Source organism: Schistocerca nitens, chromosome 5, assembly GCF_023898315.1.
Source record: "Schistocerca nitens isolate TAMUIC-IGC-003100 chromosome 5, iqSchNite1.1, whole genome shotgun sequence".
NCBI lineage: Eukaryota > Metazoa > Arthropoda > Insecta > Orthoptera > Acrididae > Schistocerca > Schistocerca nitens.
Window position 1 is genome coordinate 707796355 of NC_064618.1, and position 20794 is coordinate 707817148.

At 36.7% G+C, this 20794-nt stretch overlaps 1 protein-coding gene across 4 annotated transcripts in view; it reads left to right on the plus strand.

The window, feature by feature from the left end:
* Nucleotides 1-6071, plus strand: part of LOC126259978 (uncharacterized) — a 694543-nt gene extending 688472 nt beyond the window's left edge. For all 4 annotated transcript variants that reach the window (XM_049957109.1, XM_049957110.1, XM_049957107.1 and 1 more), the window contains exon 6: nucleotides 4056-6071. In XM_049957109.1, the coding sequence (XP_049813066.1) occupies nucleotides 4056-4251 (196 nt within the window). In that variant the 3' untranslated portion in view covers nucleotides 4252-6071. The remainder of the gene's footprint in view (nucleotides 1-4055) is intronic.
* Nucleotides 6072-20794: the final 14723 nt, after the last annotated feature.

A 20794-nucleotide genomic window follows, 5' to 3' on the forward strand; every position in this document is an offset into this window, starting at 1 on the left:
CTTATAACTGCAGTCTAGTTTCTGTGGAAGTTATACATAACTTTTTGCTCCCTACATTTTACCTCTGGTGCCTTCATGGTTCCAAAGGACGTGTTCCAGACAACATTTTTTAAAAACTTTCTCTTAGTCTACAAATGCTACAAATGCAGGTTTGTCTTTTTTCCATCTAACCTCCAAGAGAAGTTGTAGGGTAGGTATGGCCTCATGTGTTCCTAAATTTCTCCATAACCTGAACTGATCTTTATTGAGAGTGTCCTTACTAGTTTTTTTCCATTCTTCTGTGAATAACTCATCAGAATTTTACATATCTCTTTACTGCCCTTACATTACAGTTTTCCTGTTCTTGACTATCAGAATCTTCAGTTAAAGATCTGTACCATTATCTTTTATTATCTTTCTGCAGGATACCTGAAACTTGTTTTGAGTTAAGGAACAATGTTAAAGCTACAGTTGGGGTATCTCAGTTTCCTTTATTGAGTGTTTCAGTCTGAATTATCATTAGCCATGCAATTGTTTTGCACATCTTTTAGCTAATAAGAATGCAGTGACTGTAAATGAGTGGACTTCAAAATAGTTACTCCAATTCAAAGGACATTAATGACAGCTGCTGCAGCAGCAGTCATGGAAAACCCACTTCAAGAAACATACTACATTGTATAATACTTAGGTGATACTGCATCAGGATAACAGTGCCTGCCTGTAATACATTTTCCTCAACACATTCGCTATGTTTCTTACTGTCTCATAGTTGTAAGAAACAATGAGCAGTGAAACACAATATCCTTAGAAATGAGGATATTGCAAAGTGAGAAATCATGTTGTAAATGACAAATGCATTTTTTTCGTTTTTCCCTTAGAGCATGATTATTATGTTTCAGTGGAATAAGATCATAATTTCACCATGTCAAAGTAAATCAAATTCCATCTTGTCAGCACATATATTACATTGTAATGTGCACCATATTCAGTGACTACTTTAGTGACACATTAATATTCCTAAGTTATCAGAACTTTTATTGCCAATAATCCTCAGTTTAGCCAACATGCAATTTGTACATACATTAACTTGGGAAAATATTTTAAGGATTACTGTAAATATTTTTAATCATGACACAATATGTTTTATTCAAGGAAAATACTATTAAATACCAGAATTTAGTGTACACTTTTCACAATACTCCTAATAACAGACTGGTTTCTTCTCATTTACTAAAATGTTAACTTACAATGCATAATATGCCCAAAGATCATACAGTTTTCTTTTTGTGTAGAACTCCTTAGGTTCAGGCTGATAGATTTCTTCCCCTTGCCGTACAGTGAACTTCATTGTTTCCACTTTCTCTGTAAAATAATTCACTACCGTATCACTGGTGCACGAACATTATTACTGAGTGAGGTGGACAGTTGTTAACACACTGGGCTCAAATTCAGAACAATGATGCTTCAAATCCTTGTCAAAACACCCAGATTTATGTTTTCTGTGATTTCCGTAATTGTTCCCAGCACATGCCAGAATGTTTCCTTCAAAAGGGAATGGCCAGTTTCCTCCCTGACCTCAAAACATTCTAAACCTGTACTCTGTCTCTAATGACATCAATGTTGATGGGACATTAAACACTAATGATCATTCCTTCCTTCTTGAACATTCTTCTTTTTACAAGTTAGTCTGGAAATGAAATGAAATTATCATATGGCACTGATGGACAGGAGTCCCCACCTGGAGAAGTTTGGTGCCAAGTTGCAAGTCTTTTATAGCTGACAACATATTACAACACATCACGCACTCCCCAAGCAGCCAGGAATTGAACCTGAGCATGCTAGATGGCAATCAGACACACTGACCACTCTATTTTATGCCTGTATTTAGCTTTCTCATTGTTGACTGCTGGTAAAACACATTTCAGTCCCTCTTTCTGATGCAGATTTATGAGGATTCCTTTGCTTGTTAATTTAGTCTAAAAATCACATTACCTTTGTTCAGAGTTTGTCTTTCTTTTTGTATGACAATTGTCTGGTGAATCTAGATTTCATACTCCATATTTCACTTTACACACTACAGCAGTTTAAATATAACATATATCTTTTTATTTCTTGTGTATGCTGTTCTGCAGCCTCAACATACTGCATCAACAATGTAGGAAAAGATAGATTGCTACTTATCACAAAGAAGATATGTTAAGTTGCAGACAGGTAGAATTAAAAAGACAGTTACACAAAGCTTCTGCCTCAGCCTTCATCAGTGAAAGAGAAACACATACCATTCACACACAAGCAAGCACACCTCGCACATACATGACTGCCAGTCATGTCTGTCCAGCTGTGGCTGGTGAATGACATAGAATTGGTAATAAAGGTAGTAAAGGTAACAAGTCCATCAGCTTGGGCCAGAATGTCATGAGCTGTCAGAGTTGGTGGTCATGTGTGTGTGAGGTGTGCATTGTTTGTATGTGTGAACGGTGTATGTTTCTCTTTTCCTGATGAAGGCTGTGGCCTAAAGCTTTGTGTAAGTATCTTTCAATTGTGCACGTCTGCAACTTAATGTGCCTTCTTTACAGTAAGTAGTAAATCGATCTTTCCCTGCATTGTAGAAGTTCCTACCTCGAGTTCCCATTGTTTGATTTTGCCTGACAAACTGTTTGAAATGCCTGAGTCTATTGCTATAATAATACCTACCAGAGTTGCTTTTAGCCTACATACATATACAACTTATGGCTCTTGTGTAATTCTTACTTACAGTATAATGTCCTAAATGATTCACCTTTGTTTTGTCATATTTGTGCATGGCTGTTTACAGTATCAATTTATGTGTCAGAGATACGATTTAACAAAATTTATATCTTTTATGATAATCATTTTATATTGTATGTAAAATTCATGAAATCCTTAGAGGAAACAGAAATTTGCATACATCTGGAAAAAAATCCAAATAACACCTTAAGTGAACAAACAGAACTTAGAACTAAAAAATAAATTCAAAAGTTTGACAAAATTCTTATATTCAGAATGTAAGTAAAAATTATACATAGAATCAAAAATTAAACCAAATACATAAAGCATTTTGTGATGAAGTTCACTGTTATTTTCACTTGCTTAATCACAGAACTTCTTTCACTCCCACTTCCAATATTTCTTAGTTTTTATTTATTGTGGACTAGTATTTATCTGTATAAATTTTTTTCTTTTCCTTGCTCCCATGTTTCTTGAATTCCCATTGATTAGAGCTTTCTTTACCATTCAGTAAACTTTCCAAACTTTTACTCAGGTCCAACACTGAAGTTAATAATGAATCGCCTTCCATCTGCCCCTCCCATCTCTACCTCATCTCCCACATTCATTCTTAAACTGGAAGAAAATAGTAGTAGGTCAAAGGCTACTGAAATTATCTGGGGTTTTATGTATGTCTGCGCACCATAAATACATCAGCTGAGTGAATGGTTGTCCTCATTTTTATTTATTATTTACATTATCATAAAAATGGACCTTTTTTGTGAGGCACAAGAGGTCTTCCTTTTTCCTATGAGTTGGAGTGGCTCGCTAAATCATAGTTACCATTCTTCTGCTGCTTTAATGGACCAAACTTAGTATACAAAAAAAAATATTTGGTCTTGGCATGTATCTAGTGCTAGATTAGTAAAAATACAGACAGTTAAAATTAATCATTAAAATACTGTATTATTAACATAATAATATACTGGAAACCCTTTGGAACCATTTCCTGCATCTTGCAGTTCTCATGATTCAGTTTTTTGAGCAACTTCTCCTTCTAATGCATATCCTGTCTCCTTGTTCCCTATCTTGATTCTTCTTCTGATATGAAAATTTTAAATCTTCCTAATAGTAGAAATTACATAGTAAGAGAAAATTCAGTAACATTCACATCTGATCCAGTTGTTCCACTTACATGGTAAGTTAATTTGCCTCTCATGCATCAAATACTATTAATATCTTTTATATTTCCATTTTCCACATTCTTTTATTTATGTACACAAGTAAATATATGTACATATGCAACATGTATGTAGATTGACGTATTTAATAAATTTCTTCTTTTTCAGTAATGCTGAATATCGTTACTACAAGGCATCTACGTCACCACTGATTCCCATTCCACCTTCTTTCTACGTAGAAGTGCCATGGTTTCTTAAATTTGTGCTGTGTTGTGAGTTCCCTTTGTATGATTCCCTTGATGTACCTACGCCAACCATCATCACTGAATCAACAAGCATTTCACCATCACAGTCACAGACATAGCAACCAGCTAGCCGAATGGCACCCAATCCCACATTCAGGTATCTCACTACAGCACTCTAAGCACAGTGCAGAACTATCTAGTTCTTTCTCTCTCTCATTCTCCAATGGCAATATCTCAAAACATATCTGAATTTTAAAGCTGCGGTATTAATTCCTGAAATACTACAGTAGGTTTATATGCCTTCACTGCATTTGAATAAGCACTAGCTGGGCAGTGATAAAGCTCAAGAACAGCACAGTGAAAATTAGATAATAATATAGAAGTGCCAAAGAAAGGCTGTTTTAAATTACTGTAAATAGTGCAGCAATTTTAATGATCCCAAATCTAATAACAGATAGTTGTAGTAAACTTCAGACAGAAACTGTTAATGTTTATAAATTGACAGACTGATCAGCTACTGTATCTGTCAGCAGTTATGCTGAAACACTACTAACTTGAACAAAATGTCTTTCTGCAGTGAACTGTATTGTTCTCTTGATCACTGCTGTGAATATATTGTAACATTTCAACACGACCAAATATAAAACTGATGACTACTATAGTATTACACATAAATCTGTGTTGCACTGAATTAAAGTATTCTTTGTTCTGTTCCATGTTGTAATTCCTGTGGTTAATGTAAATGTCTTTGAGTATATATCACCAGCTCTTCCAGATGGGTGAATGTCAATTATGGGTCAGTGTTTCATTGTTGAATTTTCATTTTCTGTCACACCTAACATTTGAATATGCAGTCAGACTGACAAGTGTGCCCTGAGACTTGTATTTTACATGATAGAGCTAAATCCATAGTGATAATTAACAAGCTCATTTGAGAGAAGCATGTATATATTATTGCAACTACTCAAGATGTATAGTATAGTGTTTATAGAAGTGTAAATACAAATGCTGAAACTATAAATTATTTTATTCTGGTATGTGCCATTCAAAGTGGTTGAATTTCAGATGTTTAAATTTGTTATCTGACATTGACATTAATTTTATTTTTGTCTGTAACTGTTAAATAGTAAGAAAGTAAAAAATGCCTTGACTAGAATTAATGTGGTTTCTGACATACTACAGAACAGTAAACCTGCACAAAATGTCGACTCATAATATGAGTTGAGCCTGTATAATTTAGTGTTATAGTGTAGATTTTTATGTAATTAGGTTAAAGAGCTAGTTTGTATAGGTGATTATATTTTATATAAAAATATATGTACATGGGCATATACTTACTTATGTGGTGGAGATATCTAGTTCCACAGACATGTAAGATTCAAAATGGACACTTCACAACTGTAAATCTCTTTACTCTAACTGTATATGTTGATCAGCTTTAAGGACTTTTAAATTTTCTATATGCAATTTCTAAGACAGTGTTCACAATAATAAGCCAAAATCATGTACTCAATCTGGATTAGATGATAGAGCTAGATCCTTCGGGTGCTAATAACAGTCAACAGGTTAGATACAAAGCAATGATAATTGCTAAGTTATCTACTGTTTCAACATCATTTACTACAGACTCCTTATTGAAGTATTAAATTTCCTATTTCCAGTAAGATGATCATGGAAGCTATAGAAAAAAGAAGCAGATTTTATGTAGAGAGTAGTGTGAAAAAATACTGTATCATAAAAAACACATAGCGCAACAGTGATGTGGAAAAGTTTCACAAAGGGTAAAATTTATTCTAAAAGCATCACATGTTTATAGTTATTGGAAAACACACGGAGTCCTAACTTAATTTGATTTTGAAATATTAAGTAATAAAATGTTAAGTTCTCTGTTTACAGTTTTGTATTTTAGAAATAAAAGTAAATTCATACTTTTGAAGAACTTCTTGGTTGTTTCTTTGTCTCACCTGTTCCACCAATTGAAGTTTGGTCTCAGAATACCACCATCATTTACTGAATATTAATGTAGGAACACAATTAAAGTTATTGTCAAATGCAAGCAAGAAACATGATATACTACTAATAATGTATATTTATACTTTTAATTGTAGTAAGATGAATCAGCATTCTCATGCTTGGTAAGTCCACCAACAGTCTCAGATCATTATACTGTATTATTTCTTTAGACTTGGTTGTTTTTGCTAAGACATTTATAATTTCAGATGGCAATAAGATCTGTGCTGTTTCCATCAATATAGAATAGTTATTCATCAGATGGATGCTGTACAAAAGACAGAGACAGCAAAACATTGCTAAATGTGCCTACGTAGAAAGAAAATTTACCATGTTCATCAGCACTCAGTGAGGACTCTGAAGTACTGAGAAAAAAAAGAGAAATAGCAAAGATGGAATCACAAGCTACCACAGATCCTCTGAACTAAAAAAAAAAAAATGTGCTCAGTAGTCTAACGAAACCATAGGGTACCAGAAATGATCCAGAAAACTACTATCTAACATCCTTGACGTTGATCTGTTGTGGAATCTTATAACACATTCTGGGCTCAAACATAATGAGGTATCTCAAACTCAATGATCTCCTCAATGCAAACAGCATGGATTCCAAAAGCATGAACCAAACAAAAACCAATGTGCACATTTTTCACATGACATCCTGAAGACCATGGATCAAGAATCAGGTAGATACAGTATTTCTTGGTTTCCAAAAAGCATTTCACTCAGTACCCCCACCAACACTTATCACAGAAGTATGATCCTTTGGAGTATCAAACCAGATTTGTAACTGCACTGAGGATTTCTTGTTAGGGAGGATGCAGAATGTTATTTTGAATAAAGGATCATCAACAGATGTAGAAGTAACTTCAGGTGTGCAGCAGGGAAGTGTGTTTGGATCCTTCCTGCTCATGTTTGTGTTAATAACCTAGCAGACAGTATTAATAGTTAGCTCATATTGTCCTCAGATGATGCAGTTATCTGTAATGAAGTACTGTCTGAAAAAACCTGCACAAATATTCAGTCAGATCTTGATAATATTTGAAAGATGACTTTGAACATATGCAGAGAAGTGCAACTCAAATGGTCATAGGTGTGCTGAACCCATGGAAGAGTGTAAAAGAGATGCTAAAGAAATCTTGCAGGAAAAATTAGGTGACACGTACCAGTTCACAATTTTTTTCTGGCCCAGTTCATGTCTTAGCCAAGTGATAGAAGATGTAGGATCATTGTGCAAGGGTTTTACAAAGCAGGATCATGTTGTGGTAGTGGGTGTAGTGAGGAACAGTATTGATAGGGATCAGGGCTACAGTACTGAGTGTGACCTGGTAAAAATAGCATCTGCAATGAACCACACTGCTTTCATGCAGTATGATTGGCCCCAACTGAACAGCTACATCAGGGGGGTCAATACGGAACTAGGCCAGATGCTTCGGGTGGCTACTTTGTCAGGCATAAGTTTGGTTCCTGCTGATGGTATTGGTAGGTGGGACTTCACAAGACATGGCCTGCATCTCAATAGGAAATGGAAGGGTAAATTGGCTGGGATGATAGCAAAATCCTTAAGGGGAGGCACAGAAACTCATGAGCTTATGTCTTTTTTAGGCTAAGATCAGCATCCAATTATTCAACATTGAATGAAATTAAGCTTAACGAGAAGCTTGGACAGGCTGGTAATACAGATGTTAAAATATCACAAGATCCTCATATAAGTACAGTGAAAAATAATATTAGTATGTCACACGATTCTCATAAAAGCACAATGAGAAATAATGTTAGTATATTGCATCAGAATATCAGGGGATTAAAAAACAAAAGTAGATTAGCTTCTTGTTTGTTTAGAAGATTTAGAAACTGAGGGTTGAACAGATGTACTATGCCTGTCTGAACATTATATAATCACAGCTATGGAAAGGGTTAATGTAGGTGCATACAACCTTTCAGCACATGTAAGTAGAGACACTATGGAGAGAGGAGGAGTTGCCATATATGTTAAAATCTGTCACAGTGTGAAAAATTTAGAAACTAAATAATTTTGTGTAGAGCAACATATAGAAGCATGTGCATGTGAGCTTAAACTAAATAATGGTACTTTTATAATTGTAGTCATGTATAGGTCCCCAAGGGAAATTTTCAGCTATTTTTGAAAAACTTGGATTCTTTGCTGTGCTATCTGTCAGACATCATTATTTGTGCTGATTTCAATGTAGATTTTCTGAAAGAGTCAGAGAGAAAGCTTGACCTTGAGGTATTACTTGTTTCTTTCAATCTGATGTCAGGTATTGATTGTCCTAAGCAGCACACTGATAGATAATGTTTATGTAGACCAAGATAAGTTTAATCACATAAAAACTTTTCCTGTCGGATAATGATGCACAGCCAGCTACAGTATATGACATAGCTCCATGCAGTAAATCAAAACAGTCCTCCAAAATTGTGCATTCAATTAACAATTTAACAATTGAAAATTTTACAGAAAGCTTGCAACAGTTAAGACTGGGATGAGGTGTAGAGGGAACCTGACGCTAATTTAAAATTTAATCTATTTCATGATATATTTGTGAGTGTATTTGAAAACAGTTTCCCTAAGAAAACAGCGAAATATAATTGTAATAAACCATCCAAAAAGCCATGGCTCACTAAAGGCATAAAAATATCTTGAGAACAGAACAGGGAAATGTGTCTTATAGCTAGAAGGGGTAATGATCCAGAAACAGTGAAAAAGTCCAGAAGTATGTGCAATATGTCTGAAATTAGCACATCCAAAAATAAAATTAAAACAATTTGTAATATTGTCAAAAGGAAAACAGGGCAACCTAGAGCACAAGAAGACTTTATTTCTATCAAACTCATTGAAAAGTTTGTTTGCAAAAAGTCAGACATAGAATACATTTTTAATAATTATTTTTAAGTGTTGTAGGGAAAACAGGATAAAGCTTTTTTCAAAATTCTTGAAAAAGTAGTGTATTCAAGAGTAGCATCACAAATTTGTGAAAAATGAAGTACTAACAAAATGTCAATTTGGTTTTCAGAAAGACTTTTCAACAGACAATACTATATATGCTTTCATTGATCAAATATTAAATGCTCTGAATGTCTGAACATCACCCACTGGGATATTTTGTGATGTTTCAAAGGCTTTTGACTGTGTGAATTGTGAAATTCTTCTAGGTAAGCTTAAGTATTGTGGTATGAGTTGGCCAGTGCACAAATAGTTTAATTCATATTTAACTGGAAGAATGCAGAAGGTTAAAATTAAGAGTACAGATAGTCTGGTGTCCCACGGGGTTCAGTCTAGGGTCTCTTATTGTTCTCAATATACGAGGGCAGTTCAATAAGTAATGCAACACATTTTTTTTCTGAAACAGGGGTTGTTTTATTCAGCATTGAAATACACCAGGTTATTCCCCAATCTTTTAGCTACACAACACTATTTTTCAACGTAATCTCCATTCAATGCTACGGCCTTACGCCACCTTGAAATGAGGGCCTGTATGCCTGCACGGTACCATTCCACTGGTCGATGTCGGAGCCAACGTCGTACTGTATCAATAACTTCTTCATCATCCGCGTAGTGCCTCCCACGGATTGCGTCCTTCATTGGGCCAAACATATGGAAATCCGACGGTGCGAGATCGGGGCTGTAGGGTGCATGAGGAAGGACAGTCCACTGAAGTTTTGTGAGCTCCTCTCGGGTGCGAAGACTTGTGTGTGGTCTTGCGTTGTCATGAAGAAGGAGAAGTTCGTTCAGATTTTTGTGCCTACGAACACGCTGAAGTCGTTTCTTCAATTTCTGAAGAGTAGCACAATACACGTCAGAGTTGATCGTTTGACCATAGGGAAGGACATCGAACAGAATAACCCCTTCAGCGTCCCAGAAGACTGTAACCATGACTTTACCGGCTGAGGGTATGGCTTTAAACTTTTTCTTGGTAGGGGAGTGGGTGTGGCGCCACTCCATTGATTGCCGTTTTGTTTCAGATTCGAAGTGATGAACCCATGTTTCATCGCCTGTAACAATCTTTGACAAGAAATTGTCACCCTTAGCCACATGACGAGCAAGCAATTCCGCACAGATGGTTCTCCTTTGCTCTTTATGGTGTTCGGTTAGACAACGAGGGACCCAGCGGGAACAAACCTTTGAATATCCCAACTGGTGAACAATTGTGACAGCACTACCAACAGAGATGTCAAGTTGAGCACTGAGTTGTTTGATGGTGATCCGTCGATCATCTCGAACGAGTGTGTTCGCACGCTCCGCCATTGCAGGAGTCACAGCTGTGCACGGCCGGCCCGCACGCGGGAGATCAGACAGTCTTGCTTGACCTTGCGGCGATGATGACACACGCTTTGCCCAACGACTCACCGTGCTTTTGTCCACTGCCAGATCACCGTAGACATTCTGCAAGCGGCTATGAATATCTGAGATGCCCTGGTTTTCCGCCAAAAGAAACTCGATCACTGCCCGTTGTTTGCAACGCACATCCGTTACAGACGCCATTTTAACAGCTCCATACAGCGCTGCCACCTGTCGGAAGTCAATGAAACTATACGAGACGAAGCGGGAATGTTTGAAAATATTCCACAAGAAATTTCCGTTTTTTTCAACCAAAATTGGCCGAGAAAAAAAATGTGTTGCATTACTTATTGAACTGCCCTCGTATATTAATGACTTGCCACTCTATATTCATGAAGATTCAAAGGTAGTTCTTTTTGCTGATGCATCAAACTCAAGAAGAATTGCCACAATTAGTGGTAGTGACACAGTAACCCATTTCAAAGCGTCTCAAGGCTGTGGGCATGATTCAGAAAGAAGGAACTTGGGCCCCGTGTGAGCTGAAACCAAGTGACGTTGAACAGCGTTTGTGTGTTTGTGAACAGTTGCTTCAGAGGCAAAAACGGAAGGGATTTCTGCATCACATTGTGACCGGGGACGAAAAATCGGTTCATTACAATAACCCTAGATGGAAAAAATAAACGTGGGGATATCCCTGCCAAGATTCCACATTCCAAGATCATGCTCTGCATTTGGTGGGACCAGCTCGGCATCATGTACTATGAGGTGTTAAAACCAAGTGAAAGAATCACAGGTGCTTGTTATCAAATGCAATAATACATCTGAGCAGATCATTAAAAGACAAACGACTGCAATACAGCCAGAGGCACGATAAAGTGATTTTGCAGCATGACAACGCTCGACCCCATGTTGCAAAAGAGGTCAAAATGTATTTGCAAATGCTAAATTGGTAAGTCCTACCCCACCCGCTGTATTCTCCAGACATTGCTTCCTTTATCACCTGTTTAGATCAATGGCGCATGGCCTGGCTGACCAACACTTCTGATCTCGTGAAGAAGTTACAAATTAGATTGATTTGTGATCGCTTCAAAAGGTGAACAATTTTTTCAATGTGGGATTCATTGTTGTTGTTGTGGTCTTCAGTCCTGAGACTGGTTTGATGCAGCTCTCCTTGCTACTCTATCCTGTGCAAGCTTCTTCATCTCGCAGTACCTACTGCAGCCTACATCCTTCTGAATCTGCTTAGTGAATTCATCTCATGGTCTCCCTCTTCGATTTTTACCCTCCACGCTGCCCTCCAATACTAAATTGGTGATCCCTCAATGTCTCAGAACATGTCCTACCAACCGATCCCTTCTTCTAGTCAACTTGTGCCACAAGCTCCTCTTCTCCCCAATTCTATTCAATACCTCCTCATTAGTTATATGATCCACCCATCTAATCTTCAGCATTCTTCTGTAGCACCACATTTCGAAAGCTTCTATTCTCTTCTTGCCTAAGCTATTTATCGTCCACGTTTCGCTTCCATATACAAATACTTTCAGAAACAACTTCCTGACATTTAAATCTATACTCGATATTAACAAATTTTTCTTCTTCAGAAACGTTTTCCTTGCCATTGCCAGTCTACATTTTATATCCTCTCTACTTCGACCATTGTCAGTTATTTTGCTCCCCAAATTGCAAAACTCCTTTACTACTTTAAGTGTCTCATTTCCTAATATAATTCCCTCGGCATCACCCGACTTAATTCGACTACATTCCATTACCTCGTTTTGCTTTTGTTGATATTCATCTTATACCCTACTTTCAAGACACTGTCCATTCCGTTCTACTGCTCTTCCAAGTCCTTTGCTGTCTCTGACAGAATTACAATGTCTTCTCCATGGATTTTAATACCTAGTCCGAACTTTTCTTTTGTTTCCTTTACTTCTTGCTCAATATACAGATTGAATAACATTGGGGATAGGCTACAACCCTGTGTCACTCCCTTCCCGTGGGATTCATACGCTGCCCAAAAGATGGGAGAAAGTAGTGTCCAGCAATGGAAAATACTCTGAATGATATATGTGCAACCAATTTGTTTCATTAAAGCTTCAAATGTTGAGGATAAACCGGTGGAAGCAAAGTTATACACCTTGTATGTTGTATAAAGAAAACTTATGGCAAACTGATGCTTTCCACATCATTACGAAATGTCGTATTCATGATCTATGAAACAAGTATTAATGGGTGATTTCATCTCAAATCATACAGGTTGTGTCATCTCATGGTCATGAATTTCTCTGGAAAAAATATATATTAGACCTCCACATAATAAGTGTTAAGAAATAAAGTATTTTTGTTTTATCTTAATTTTTGTACATGGTACAGCCCTTTGAAAAATGTATATTTTGTAAATTACTCGTAAAACAGTACAGAATAAAAAATATATAACTAATAAACCAAAAGTACTGGAGATGTCTTGTATTAAAGATCCCTCGTAGTGTGTTGAAATTTAGCTAAGACCTGCACACTTATGGGCTTCCTTTAACTTACATATTTAAGATGAAAATACGAAATTTAAGTTAATTTTTCCATTCAAAAACTTTTTTTTTTCTAATTTGGAAAGCCACAGAATGCTATCTTCCCTGTCATATTACTAGATACTACTGATGTAATTATCAACAGTATCTTCTCTGCTCCAGCTACCTGTATTATGTAAATATTTATTACTAAAAATGTAAAACATTGCATTTTTATGAGTTTTACGAATTATTTACTCGAAAACCCCCATCTGAAAACTTTCGAGAACTACAAAAATTATTGTTTGGTTAATATGTCATTACAAACCCAGTGGGCAATATTTTTCTGTGTAAAGTATTAAAAATTTTTCAACATTCTGTGTATTTTGCATCACTGAATTTCTAGTGTAAAATATGCATGTTAGCAACACTATTTCCAGCGCTCTTCTGTTTATAACAAACGAGTGAGAACTTGCACATAAACCATTCTCATTGAGTTGGCTTGAACTCTTTGTTAGATACAGTGTCAGTGAAGAAATACAGTAGTGAAAGAGTGAGGTGTATGCACCATTAATAAAAGGCCCAAGAAGGTGGTGTTCAAGAAAAGCAAAAAACACTTCAAGGTTGTTGGAAATCTGTCAGATGTATTGCATAAATATCTTTGTTCTCAAGTAACAGTTTTAGCTTCACATCCATTGTGCGGGAAGTGCTATGCTCAGTACATGAAAAAATTTAGTGACAACTCCACCTCAACCATCACCATCACCCGAATGTGAAACCAAAAAAGGCAGTGCACAGATATTCCTTGGTGTGAAGTTGTTGATGCATTGACTGTTAGCATTTCTGCTATAGCTCCTACTACATCCCCCTTTAAACATTTAGGAAAGGAAGCACAAGAAGATAACAGTACATAAAAAGAAAAGTGGAAGAAATTGAAAAGTTTTATATAAGCAAGATATTCAAAACTTTGTGAATCATATAATGTAGATGCACTGGGTGCAGAACCAGAAGATATTGATATGTGCATGAAATGCAATGTGTGGTTTCAAAACCAAAATACTACTACTCCAGTAGCCACTGAGAAGGTACAGTTACTGACACTGATACCAGGTAACTACTCTAAGCAGTAGATACAGAAACACATACCCACTTCCTCACATTATCTGATTTCAAAAGCTCGTAAAATAAAGAATGAGAAAAGTATTTGGGCATGTCCAGGTTCTTACTGTGGGTATCCATTGCAAGACGATACACTTATTGTAGCTCTGGAATATTACCTAAGTGATTGCAAAGATTGCAGCAGGCAAAGTCCTAACCAGGTTGATGTTATCTCTGTTAGTGAAAATCAAGAAAAAGTTAAAAAGGAACAAAGATATATGATAATATCAATAAGGGAAGCATATCTCCTAATGAAAAAGGAGAAACCGAATATAAAAATTGGCCTCTCAAAGTTCTACTGTTTATGACCAAAACGGGTAAAATGCCAATGAAGGAAGTATGCACATGTACTTGTTTCATCATAAGCAGTGGAACAGAAAAGAAGTACAAAGAGGTGGACCTGATGCTTTTGTGTATATGTCAAGAGCTGCGAGATGAATATTGGTTGCAGGAGTATGCAACATGTCATGGTGCTCAAATGATGACTGTTGAAGCATTACAACTTCAGGATACTGACAATGATGTAAGATATGCATTGTGAGAGAGAGGCAAGTTGGTGAAGCAGACAGTAGAGCCACAGAAGTTTGTTAGGCATTGGGTCACCATCACATCTGGAGGATTCAGAGACAGGCCATAGTAGAAGTAAAATCAGCCGCAACTAAAATTCAAAGTTACCACTGGCACTCATCACAGATATCAATATTCACATGTGTTGCTCACTACCTTGGAATGTAACACTGTTTTGCTATTGTCAGTGACAATTTCATTCATGACAGTGCACATGCATGCTACCCTGTCAGCACGATAATTGATGATATAGCATCTGGAGGCCATGCACTTTCTAAACATGTGTATGTGATTGATGGTACAACATCTCATTTTAAAAACCGCTTTCAGCTTTATGAGCTTTGTCAACACTGTAGAATAGGAATTAAGACAAAAAGTGGATATTTTCAGCAACACGTAATGGAAAAAGTGCCTGTGGTGGGATAAGAGATTTCTGTAAACATCTTGCAGCAAGATTTTATCTCCAACATGAAACTATTGGTGCTATAAGAGATGCTACTGGACTTGTATATACCATATCAACATTAGTAACAAACATGAAACTCTTAATTCTAAATAAAAGTACATTAAGGGAATTCTGTTTAAAAAAAGAAAAAGAGACTGTTGACAGGAATTCAATCAAGTCACTATTGCGCTGCATCCTGGTGTGGCACATACATTGCAAGAACAGTTCTCCATGAAATGCAGCCCTTTACTGTGAGTGAAATGCAGCAACCACAGTATACATTAGAAGACTTTGTAGTGAGCCACTTCATATCTTGTGTGTATGGCAATCAGTGGTGGGTGAGACAAATAATAAGTGTTTCTCATGAGCTGCAAGATATAACCGTCTCCTCTATGACACCTCATGGTCCTTCTAATGCTTTCAAATGGTCTTCATCAAAAGATCAGTGTGCAGTTCCCATTTCCTAAGTACTGCTCTTGTGTGTGTCCAATTTCAACTCAGCTATGCAAGTTCAATTAGAATCAGATGAAAAAAAACAAATGAATTCTTTTCAACACTGTAGCATTGATTGCTTCATTGTAGGCAATTTTAATTCATGGGAAGTCATGAAAAAGCAAAATCATGACAGAAGACAATAATAATTTGTGAATAATATCATAAAAAGGAAAATTAATATAAATATTCTGTATATCTTATTTTTGATATAAAATGCTTTTGAACAAAATTATGAGATGTTTTCTCACTCACTTACAATGTTGTAAAGTAATTATGTTGATTCAGAAATACAAGTTTTGCATGACATTTACTTAAAATCAGTGATCAATTTAAGTGTCCATTATTGTTTGACTGTGAGAGTGGAGCTAGGTCTACCTAAAAAATTTCTCATATTTTGTACAGACAAGTACTGCCCACTCTGATTGTACATTCCCTAAGTACAATGACAAACTAATGTACCACGAAATTTTTAGAGCATTTGGGATGTGGGTTTTGGAGAAATTAATTTCTCAGTAACCAAAATATTTCCAATTCTTTCACTTTTATGTACAAATATTTCGATGTTTTCAGAATTTAATGCGTTAATGTCATAGCTGACAGACAGTGGTCCTTCCACTTTCTCATTTCTCAAAATAATTAATATCCTGTGAATATTCATATTTTCAAAACATAATTTTGATATTCACAAGAAGTCACAATTTTCACAGTTCATTTTTCCCAAAGAAAGCTCAGAAGTGTGTACATATTAATCATGTCTTATAATATTGGGAACAATGCATTTATTGGAAATAAATTCAGATCTCTGTCACTTTTGGTTCTGTATTACAATTTTCAATGTTCCCTTTCATTACAACATTTTCACAAATACTCTAATTTAAAGAGGTCTGTAGCATTTTAAATCATCCAAAAAAAATCAAAATATTGTAGTTTTGGAGAGGTATCATGTGGAACTTTAACAAATATTCTTTTTCAGCAAACATTGAAATAGTGATGTGACACATTCACTATTGACCTGTATGATTTGAGATGAAATCACCCTAATGTAATGTAATGTAATGCTTTTTGGAAACCAAGAAATACTATATCTACCTGACTCTTGATCCACGGCTTCCAAAATATCATGTGAAAACTGTGCAAATTGGGTTTTGCTTGATTGATGCTTTTGGAATGCATGATGCTTTGCATTGGCAGCCGCTTGGAGCTAGATACAATCCTGAGGAAGCCTAGCAACAAAGTTTCAAGAACTAGCTATATTACAGCTCAGTATGCACATATGTATTGGTCACACATGAACCATAAAGACAAGATTAAACTAATTAGATTTCAAGCTGAGGTGGTTAAATATTCATTCTCGGACACTCCATATGTGAATGGAATAGCAAAAAGCACTAATAACTGTTTAGGTATGGCTCATATTTTAGTCTAAAAAAACAAACACTCACAGAATATCACACAATAACTATTTATTTTACTGATTACAACAGCAAATTATCACTTGACAACTGACAAACAGAGAACTAACTCAAGAACAAACTCACAAAGAGTAAACAAGTGGGCTAAATACCACTCTGGCATTCGGCCAAAGAATTATTAAGTCTCACTATGTGTTTGTACCTGGTGCTTCATCATGCTTTCTGTACAATGAATGAAGTTTACGACAACCAGCTGTAATTCCAAAATCTCTTCAAACAAGTGCCACAGAGTTTATGGAGAATGTTGTTTCTGCCTTTAAGCTTAGCTGATGTTCATGTCAAGTTCTCCTTAAAAGAAAGTGTCCCACCTAACATGATCCCAAGGTATTTTGGATGCATGTTATGCTGAAGCTTGTCTCCCTGAAAAGAGACCTTGAGGGCTCTGTATGCCAATGTATTGGACAGGTGAAAACATGAAAATTCTGCTTGGCTGTAACCTCCATTTATGGAAATATTGGTTTAAGATGCAATGTACTTCCAGCTAACATGCTGTAAATTAGTTTTGTTGTCTATTTGCATAGGACAAGTTGAAATAATTTATAAAGCAGTCCATTGCTCCAAACCACATCATATGCTGCACTTAGATCAATAAAAGCAACTGATTTTTCTGCTTCATTTGGTATCCTGCTTCAATAAATGTTGTTAAAGATAGGACTTGATCAGTGCAGCTAAATCCTAGTCAGTATCCAGCTTGCTCAATAGAAAAATTCTGAAAGATCACTAGACTAATCTGATCACATATATTTCTTTCAAGGAACTTGTAAATAGTGCTCTGCAGTGTGATTGGGCAATAGTTATTAGGCTGGTCTAGTGCCTTGCCAGGCTTGAGCATTGCTATGATTTTTGATTGCTTCTTTTTTTGTGAGATTGAGCCAGATATCATAATATCAGACAAGAAGCCGACCAGCCATCTTTTTGCATAGTTCCCACTATGCAGAAGAAATTCTGGATGGATTCCATCAATTCCTGGTGGCTTTCCAGGTTTCAGACTTTTAAGAACAGCAGAAACTTCAGATACAGAGGAAGTTCTTGAGATTTTTCATTAGTGTTCCTTTTCAGCAATGGAAGTTTGTGTCTGATGTATCTTATGTGAGTTTTATCCCTCGGTGCTCTTGATGTGGACAGTAAATGTGAGGCAATCCTTTTAGCTGATATATGAGTGTTCTTACTTACTTTAATTTTGTTTCCATCCAACTTCCATAGTAATGACCATGCTTCTCTACTTGATGTCTAAAGACTGAAGTTCACAGATGCTGGCTGTGTTGAAAAGAACTCTGACAGTACACAGAATTTTTTCCCCATTAACCATCTCACCAGTTGAAGTCTCAATGTCTGGCTTAATTGCTGTATGTAGTTCTAACAAGACTAGTGGAACAGCTGATGTCTAGTAACTATTATGGAACATAAGCATGGCCTTTAGTGTTCTATGCCATCTCTCCACCATTCTGTTGTTTGTGGTATGGTATTGCGGGAACCCACATAATTTAGAGATCAGGAAACAAAATTTACTCAAGTTGTCGCCCTTGGCCTATGGTGATGTGAGCAGGACATCTTAAATGTGGAATCCACATATTTAATAAGGACCTTGCTGTCATTTCTGCTGATGTGTCTGTTACAGGAGTTGCTTCTGCCCAACATGTGTATCTGTTCATGGTCATTAACAATTAACAATACCCTTTCAATAGCGGGAGAGGGCCCACTAGGTCTATGCGCACATGAGTCTTGGGGAAGTACCCACTGGCTGGTACACATGTCTGCCAACTCAGCATCTCTGACAGGCCATCATGCTCTCTCCCACATGCTGCTATTTTTCCTCATGCCTGGCCATACAAATTTCTTCATCTTCAGCTTGACTGTTGCATTCATACAAAGATGTGTGAGGTTGAGGATGCTGTCAAGAACTGACTTTCAGAGTGACTAGTCACAAATGGCCTAGGCTGGGTCTCAGACATACCACACCAAATTAGACCTTTCCTGCCTAGCAATCACACTTGCTTGAACTTAAGGGATGTAGTTGCTGTGCAACAACTGTTGTAGCTATTCATTGGTGGTGTGTTCCACTCTCAATTGGTCATATATTATCATGGCAGAAGTTGCACTGATCCTTGAGAAAAATCAGCCACTATGTTCTTTGTCTCCTTAATGTGCCTTATATCAATAGTAAATTGCATAACAAACTCCAGTTGGAGAAATAGGGACGTGAAAAACGGACTGCTTAAAACTGATACCAATATTCTAGTTATGAATAACCAGTATTTTTCAGTATTTGCCTGGTCCCAGTTATAACAGTTTATTTTTATTTTTTACTAATAGCCAAGTAAAGAAGTCAAAATATTGATTAGCAGTAGCAGCAGTGCTAAAATTATTCATTTTTAAATAAACCTTTTCCAAAACATGAAATAGTGTTATTATAGAAAATGGGAAAAGCAACCAGTGCCATTTTAATAAAAATGCTGGCAGAAATCAGCAAATATGTGACACAAGAATTGGTATAGCATTGCTTGGACAATAATGTCCCAGTTTCCGTGTGTCATGGTTTAAGGTATGCATGTACGTGCAGTGAGCAAGACTTGCCCCCACCTGGTCTACACTAGTGGTTCTCAAATTGTGGGGAGTGACCCCCAGGGGGCAACTATATTTTTAAAAAATTCTTAGTAACAAACAATTATGTTGGTCTTTTTCCTTCAAACAAGGAAGATGCCACTGACCTGGATTGAATTTCGCCTGATGTCTGTTTACACCAGATGCAGCTGACAGCAATGAAACCGAGTTCAAATTTTTAGCATTCTTTGAAACAATCAGGTGAGCTGTGTGATGTTGGCCATTGGTGGAATTTCCCATTGTCAGAGCACTGTGACTGATCCTTAACTATCACACATGATGCAAGCTTTGGCTTGTGTACCTCAGCACCTCCTCACAGTCTTTGAGACTTCGTGAGAAAGACTTGACTGCATTATGAAGCGGTCCCTTTCCTCTTTTTCATACATACCCACCCACAGACCTACAACCCCCATTACAATATTTTTAAGTATTTTTATCTTTGATCTCATGTTTTTCTTGTAGATTTCAGTTCATTTTTGCCTTTACCGATCGGCCTATTGCCCAGGTTTCTTCTTGTTTCCCCATACTTCATCCACTCCATCCTTTCTGTTTTTTTTCATATGTATTTTGGTGTACTTTTGTGATTTTTTTCTCACATATTCCTATGTTATTTATGTTTTTTACATATGTTTATCAATGAAAAGTTTCCTTATCCCTAGTCAGAACCCAATCCCACATACTGTTCCTGCATTGTTGCTTGGCTCATGGAATCCCCTCAAATAGCCTTGCCATCAAATTTCCCATCTCTAGTTGCAACCCCTCCTTCCACAATGACCTCCATCTGTTGAGAATCTGCCGGTCCTTAACCCTCACCAACATTGTCATGCAAAACCATGTCAATCAGGACAAAACCTTCTTGCAGTACCTCCTCTCCATCCATAAAATTCTCCTACTGCACAATCCCAAATTCCTGGATCCCATCTAACAAAAAGAAACTTTTCCCCTCCTGGAACTAGAGTTGCTTGCACAATGCCAGCTCAAAAAACTCTCCAATCTGTTCACTTCCTACTCCCACCTTCCACTACTACTATCTATCACCTCTACAACAGCCCGCAAACCTTCCCCAAAGTCCCTCATAGCTGACAAACCCTCACTTGCAGATCTTCTACATTTACC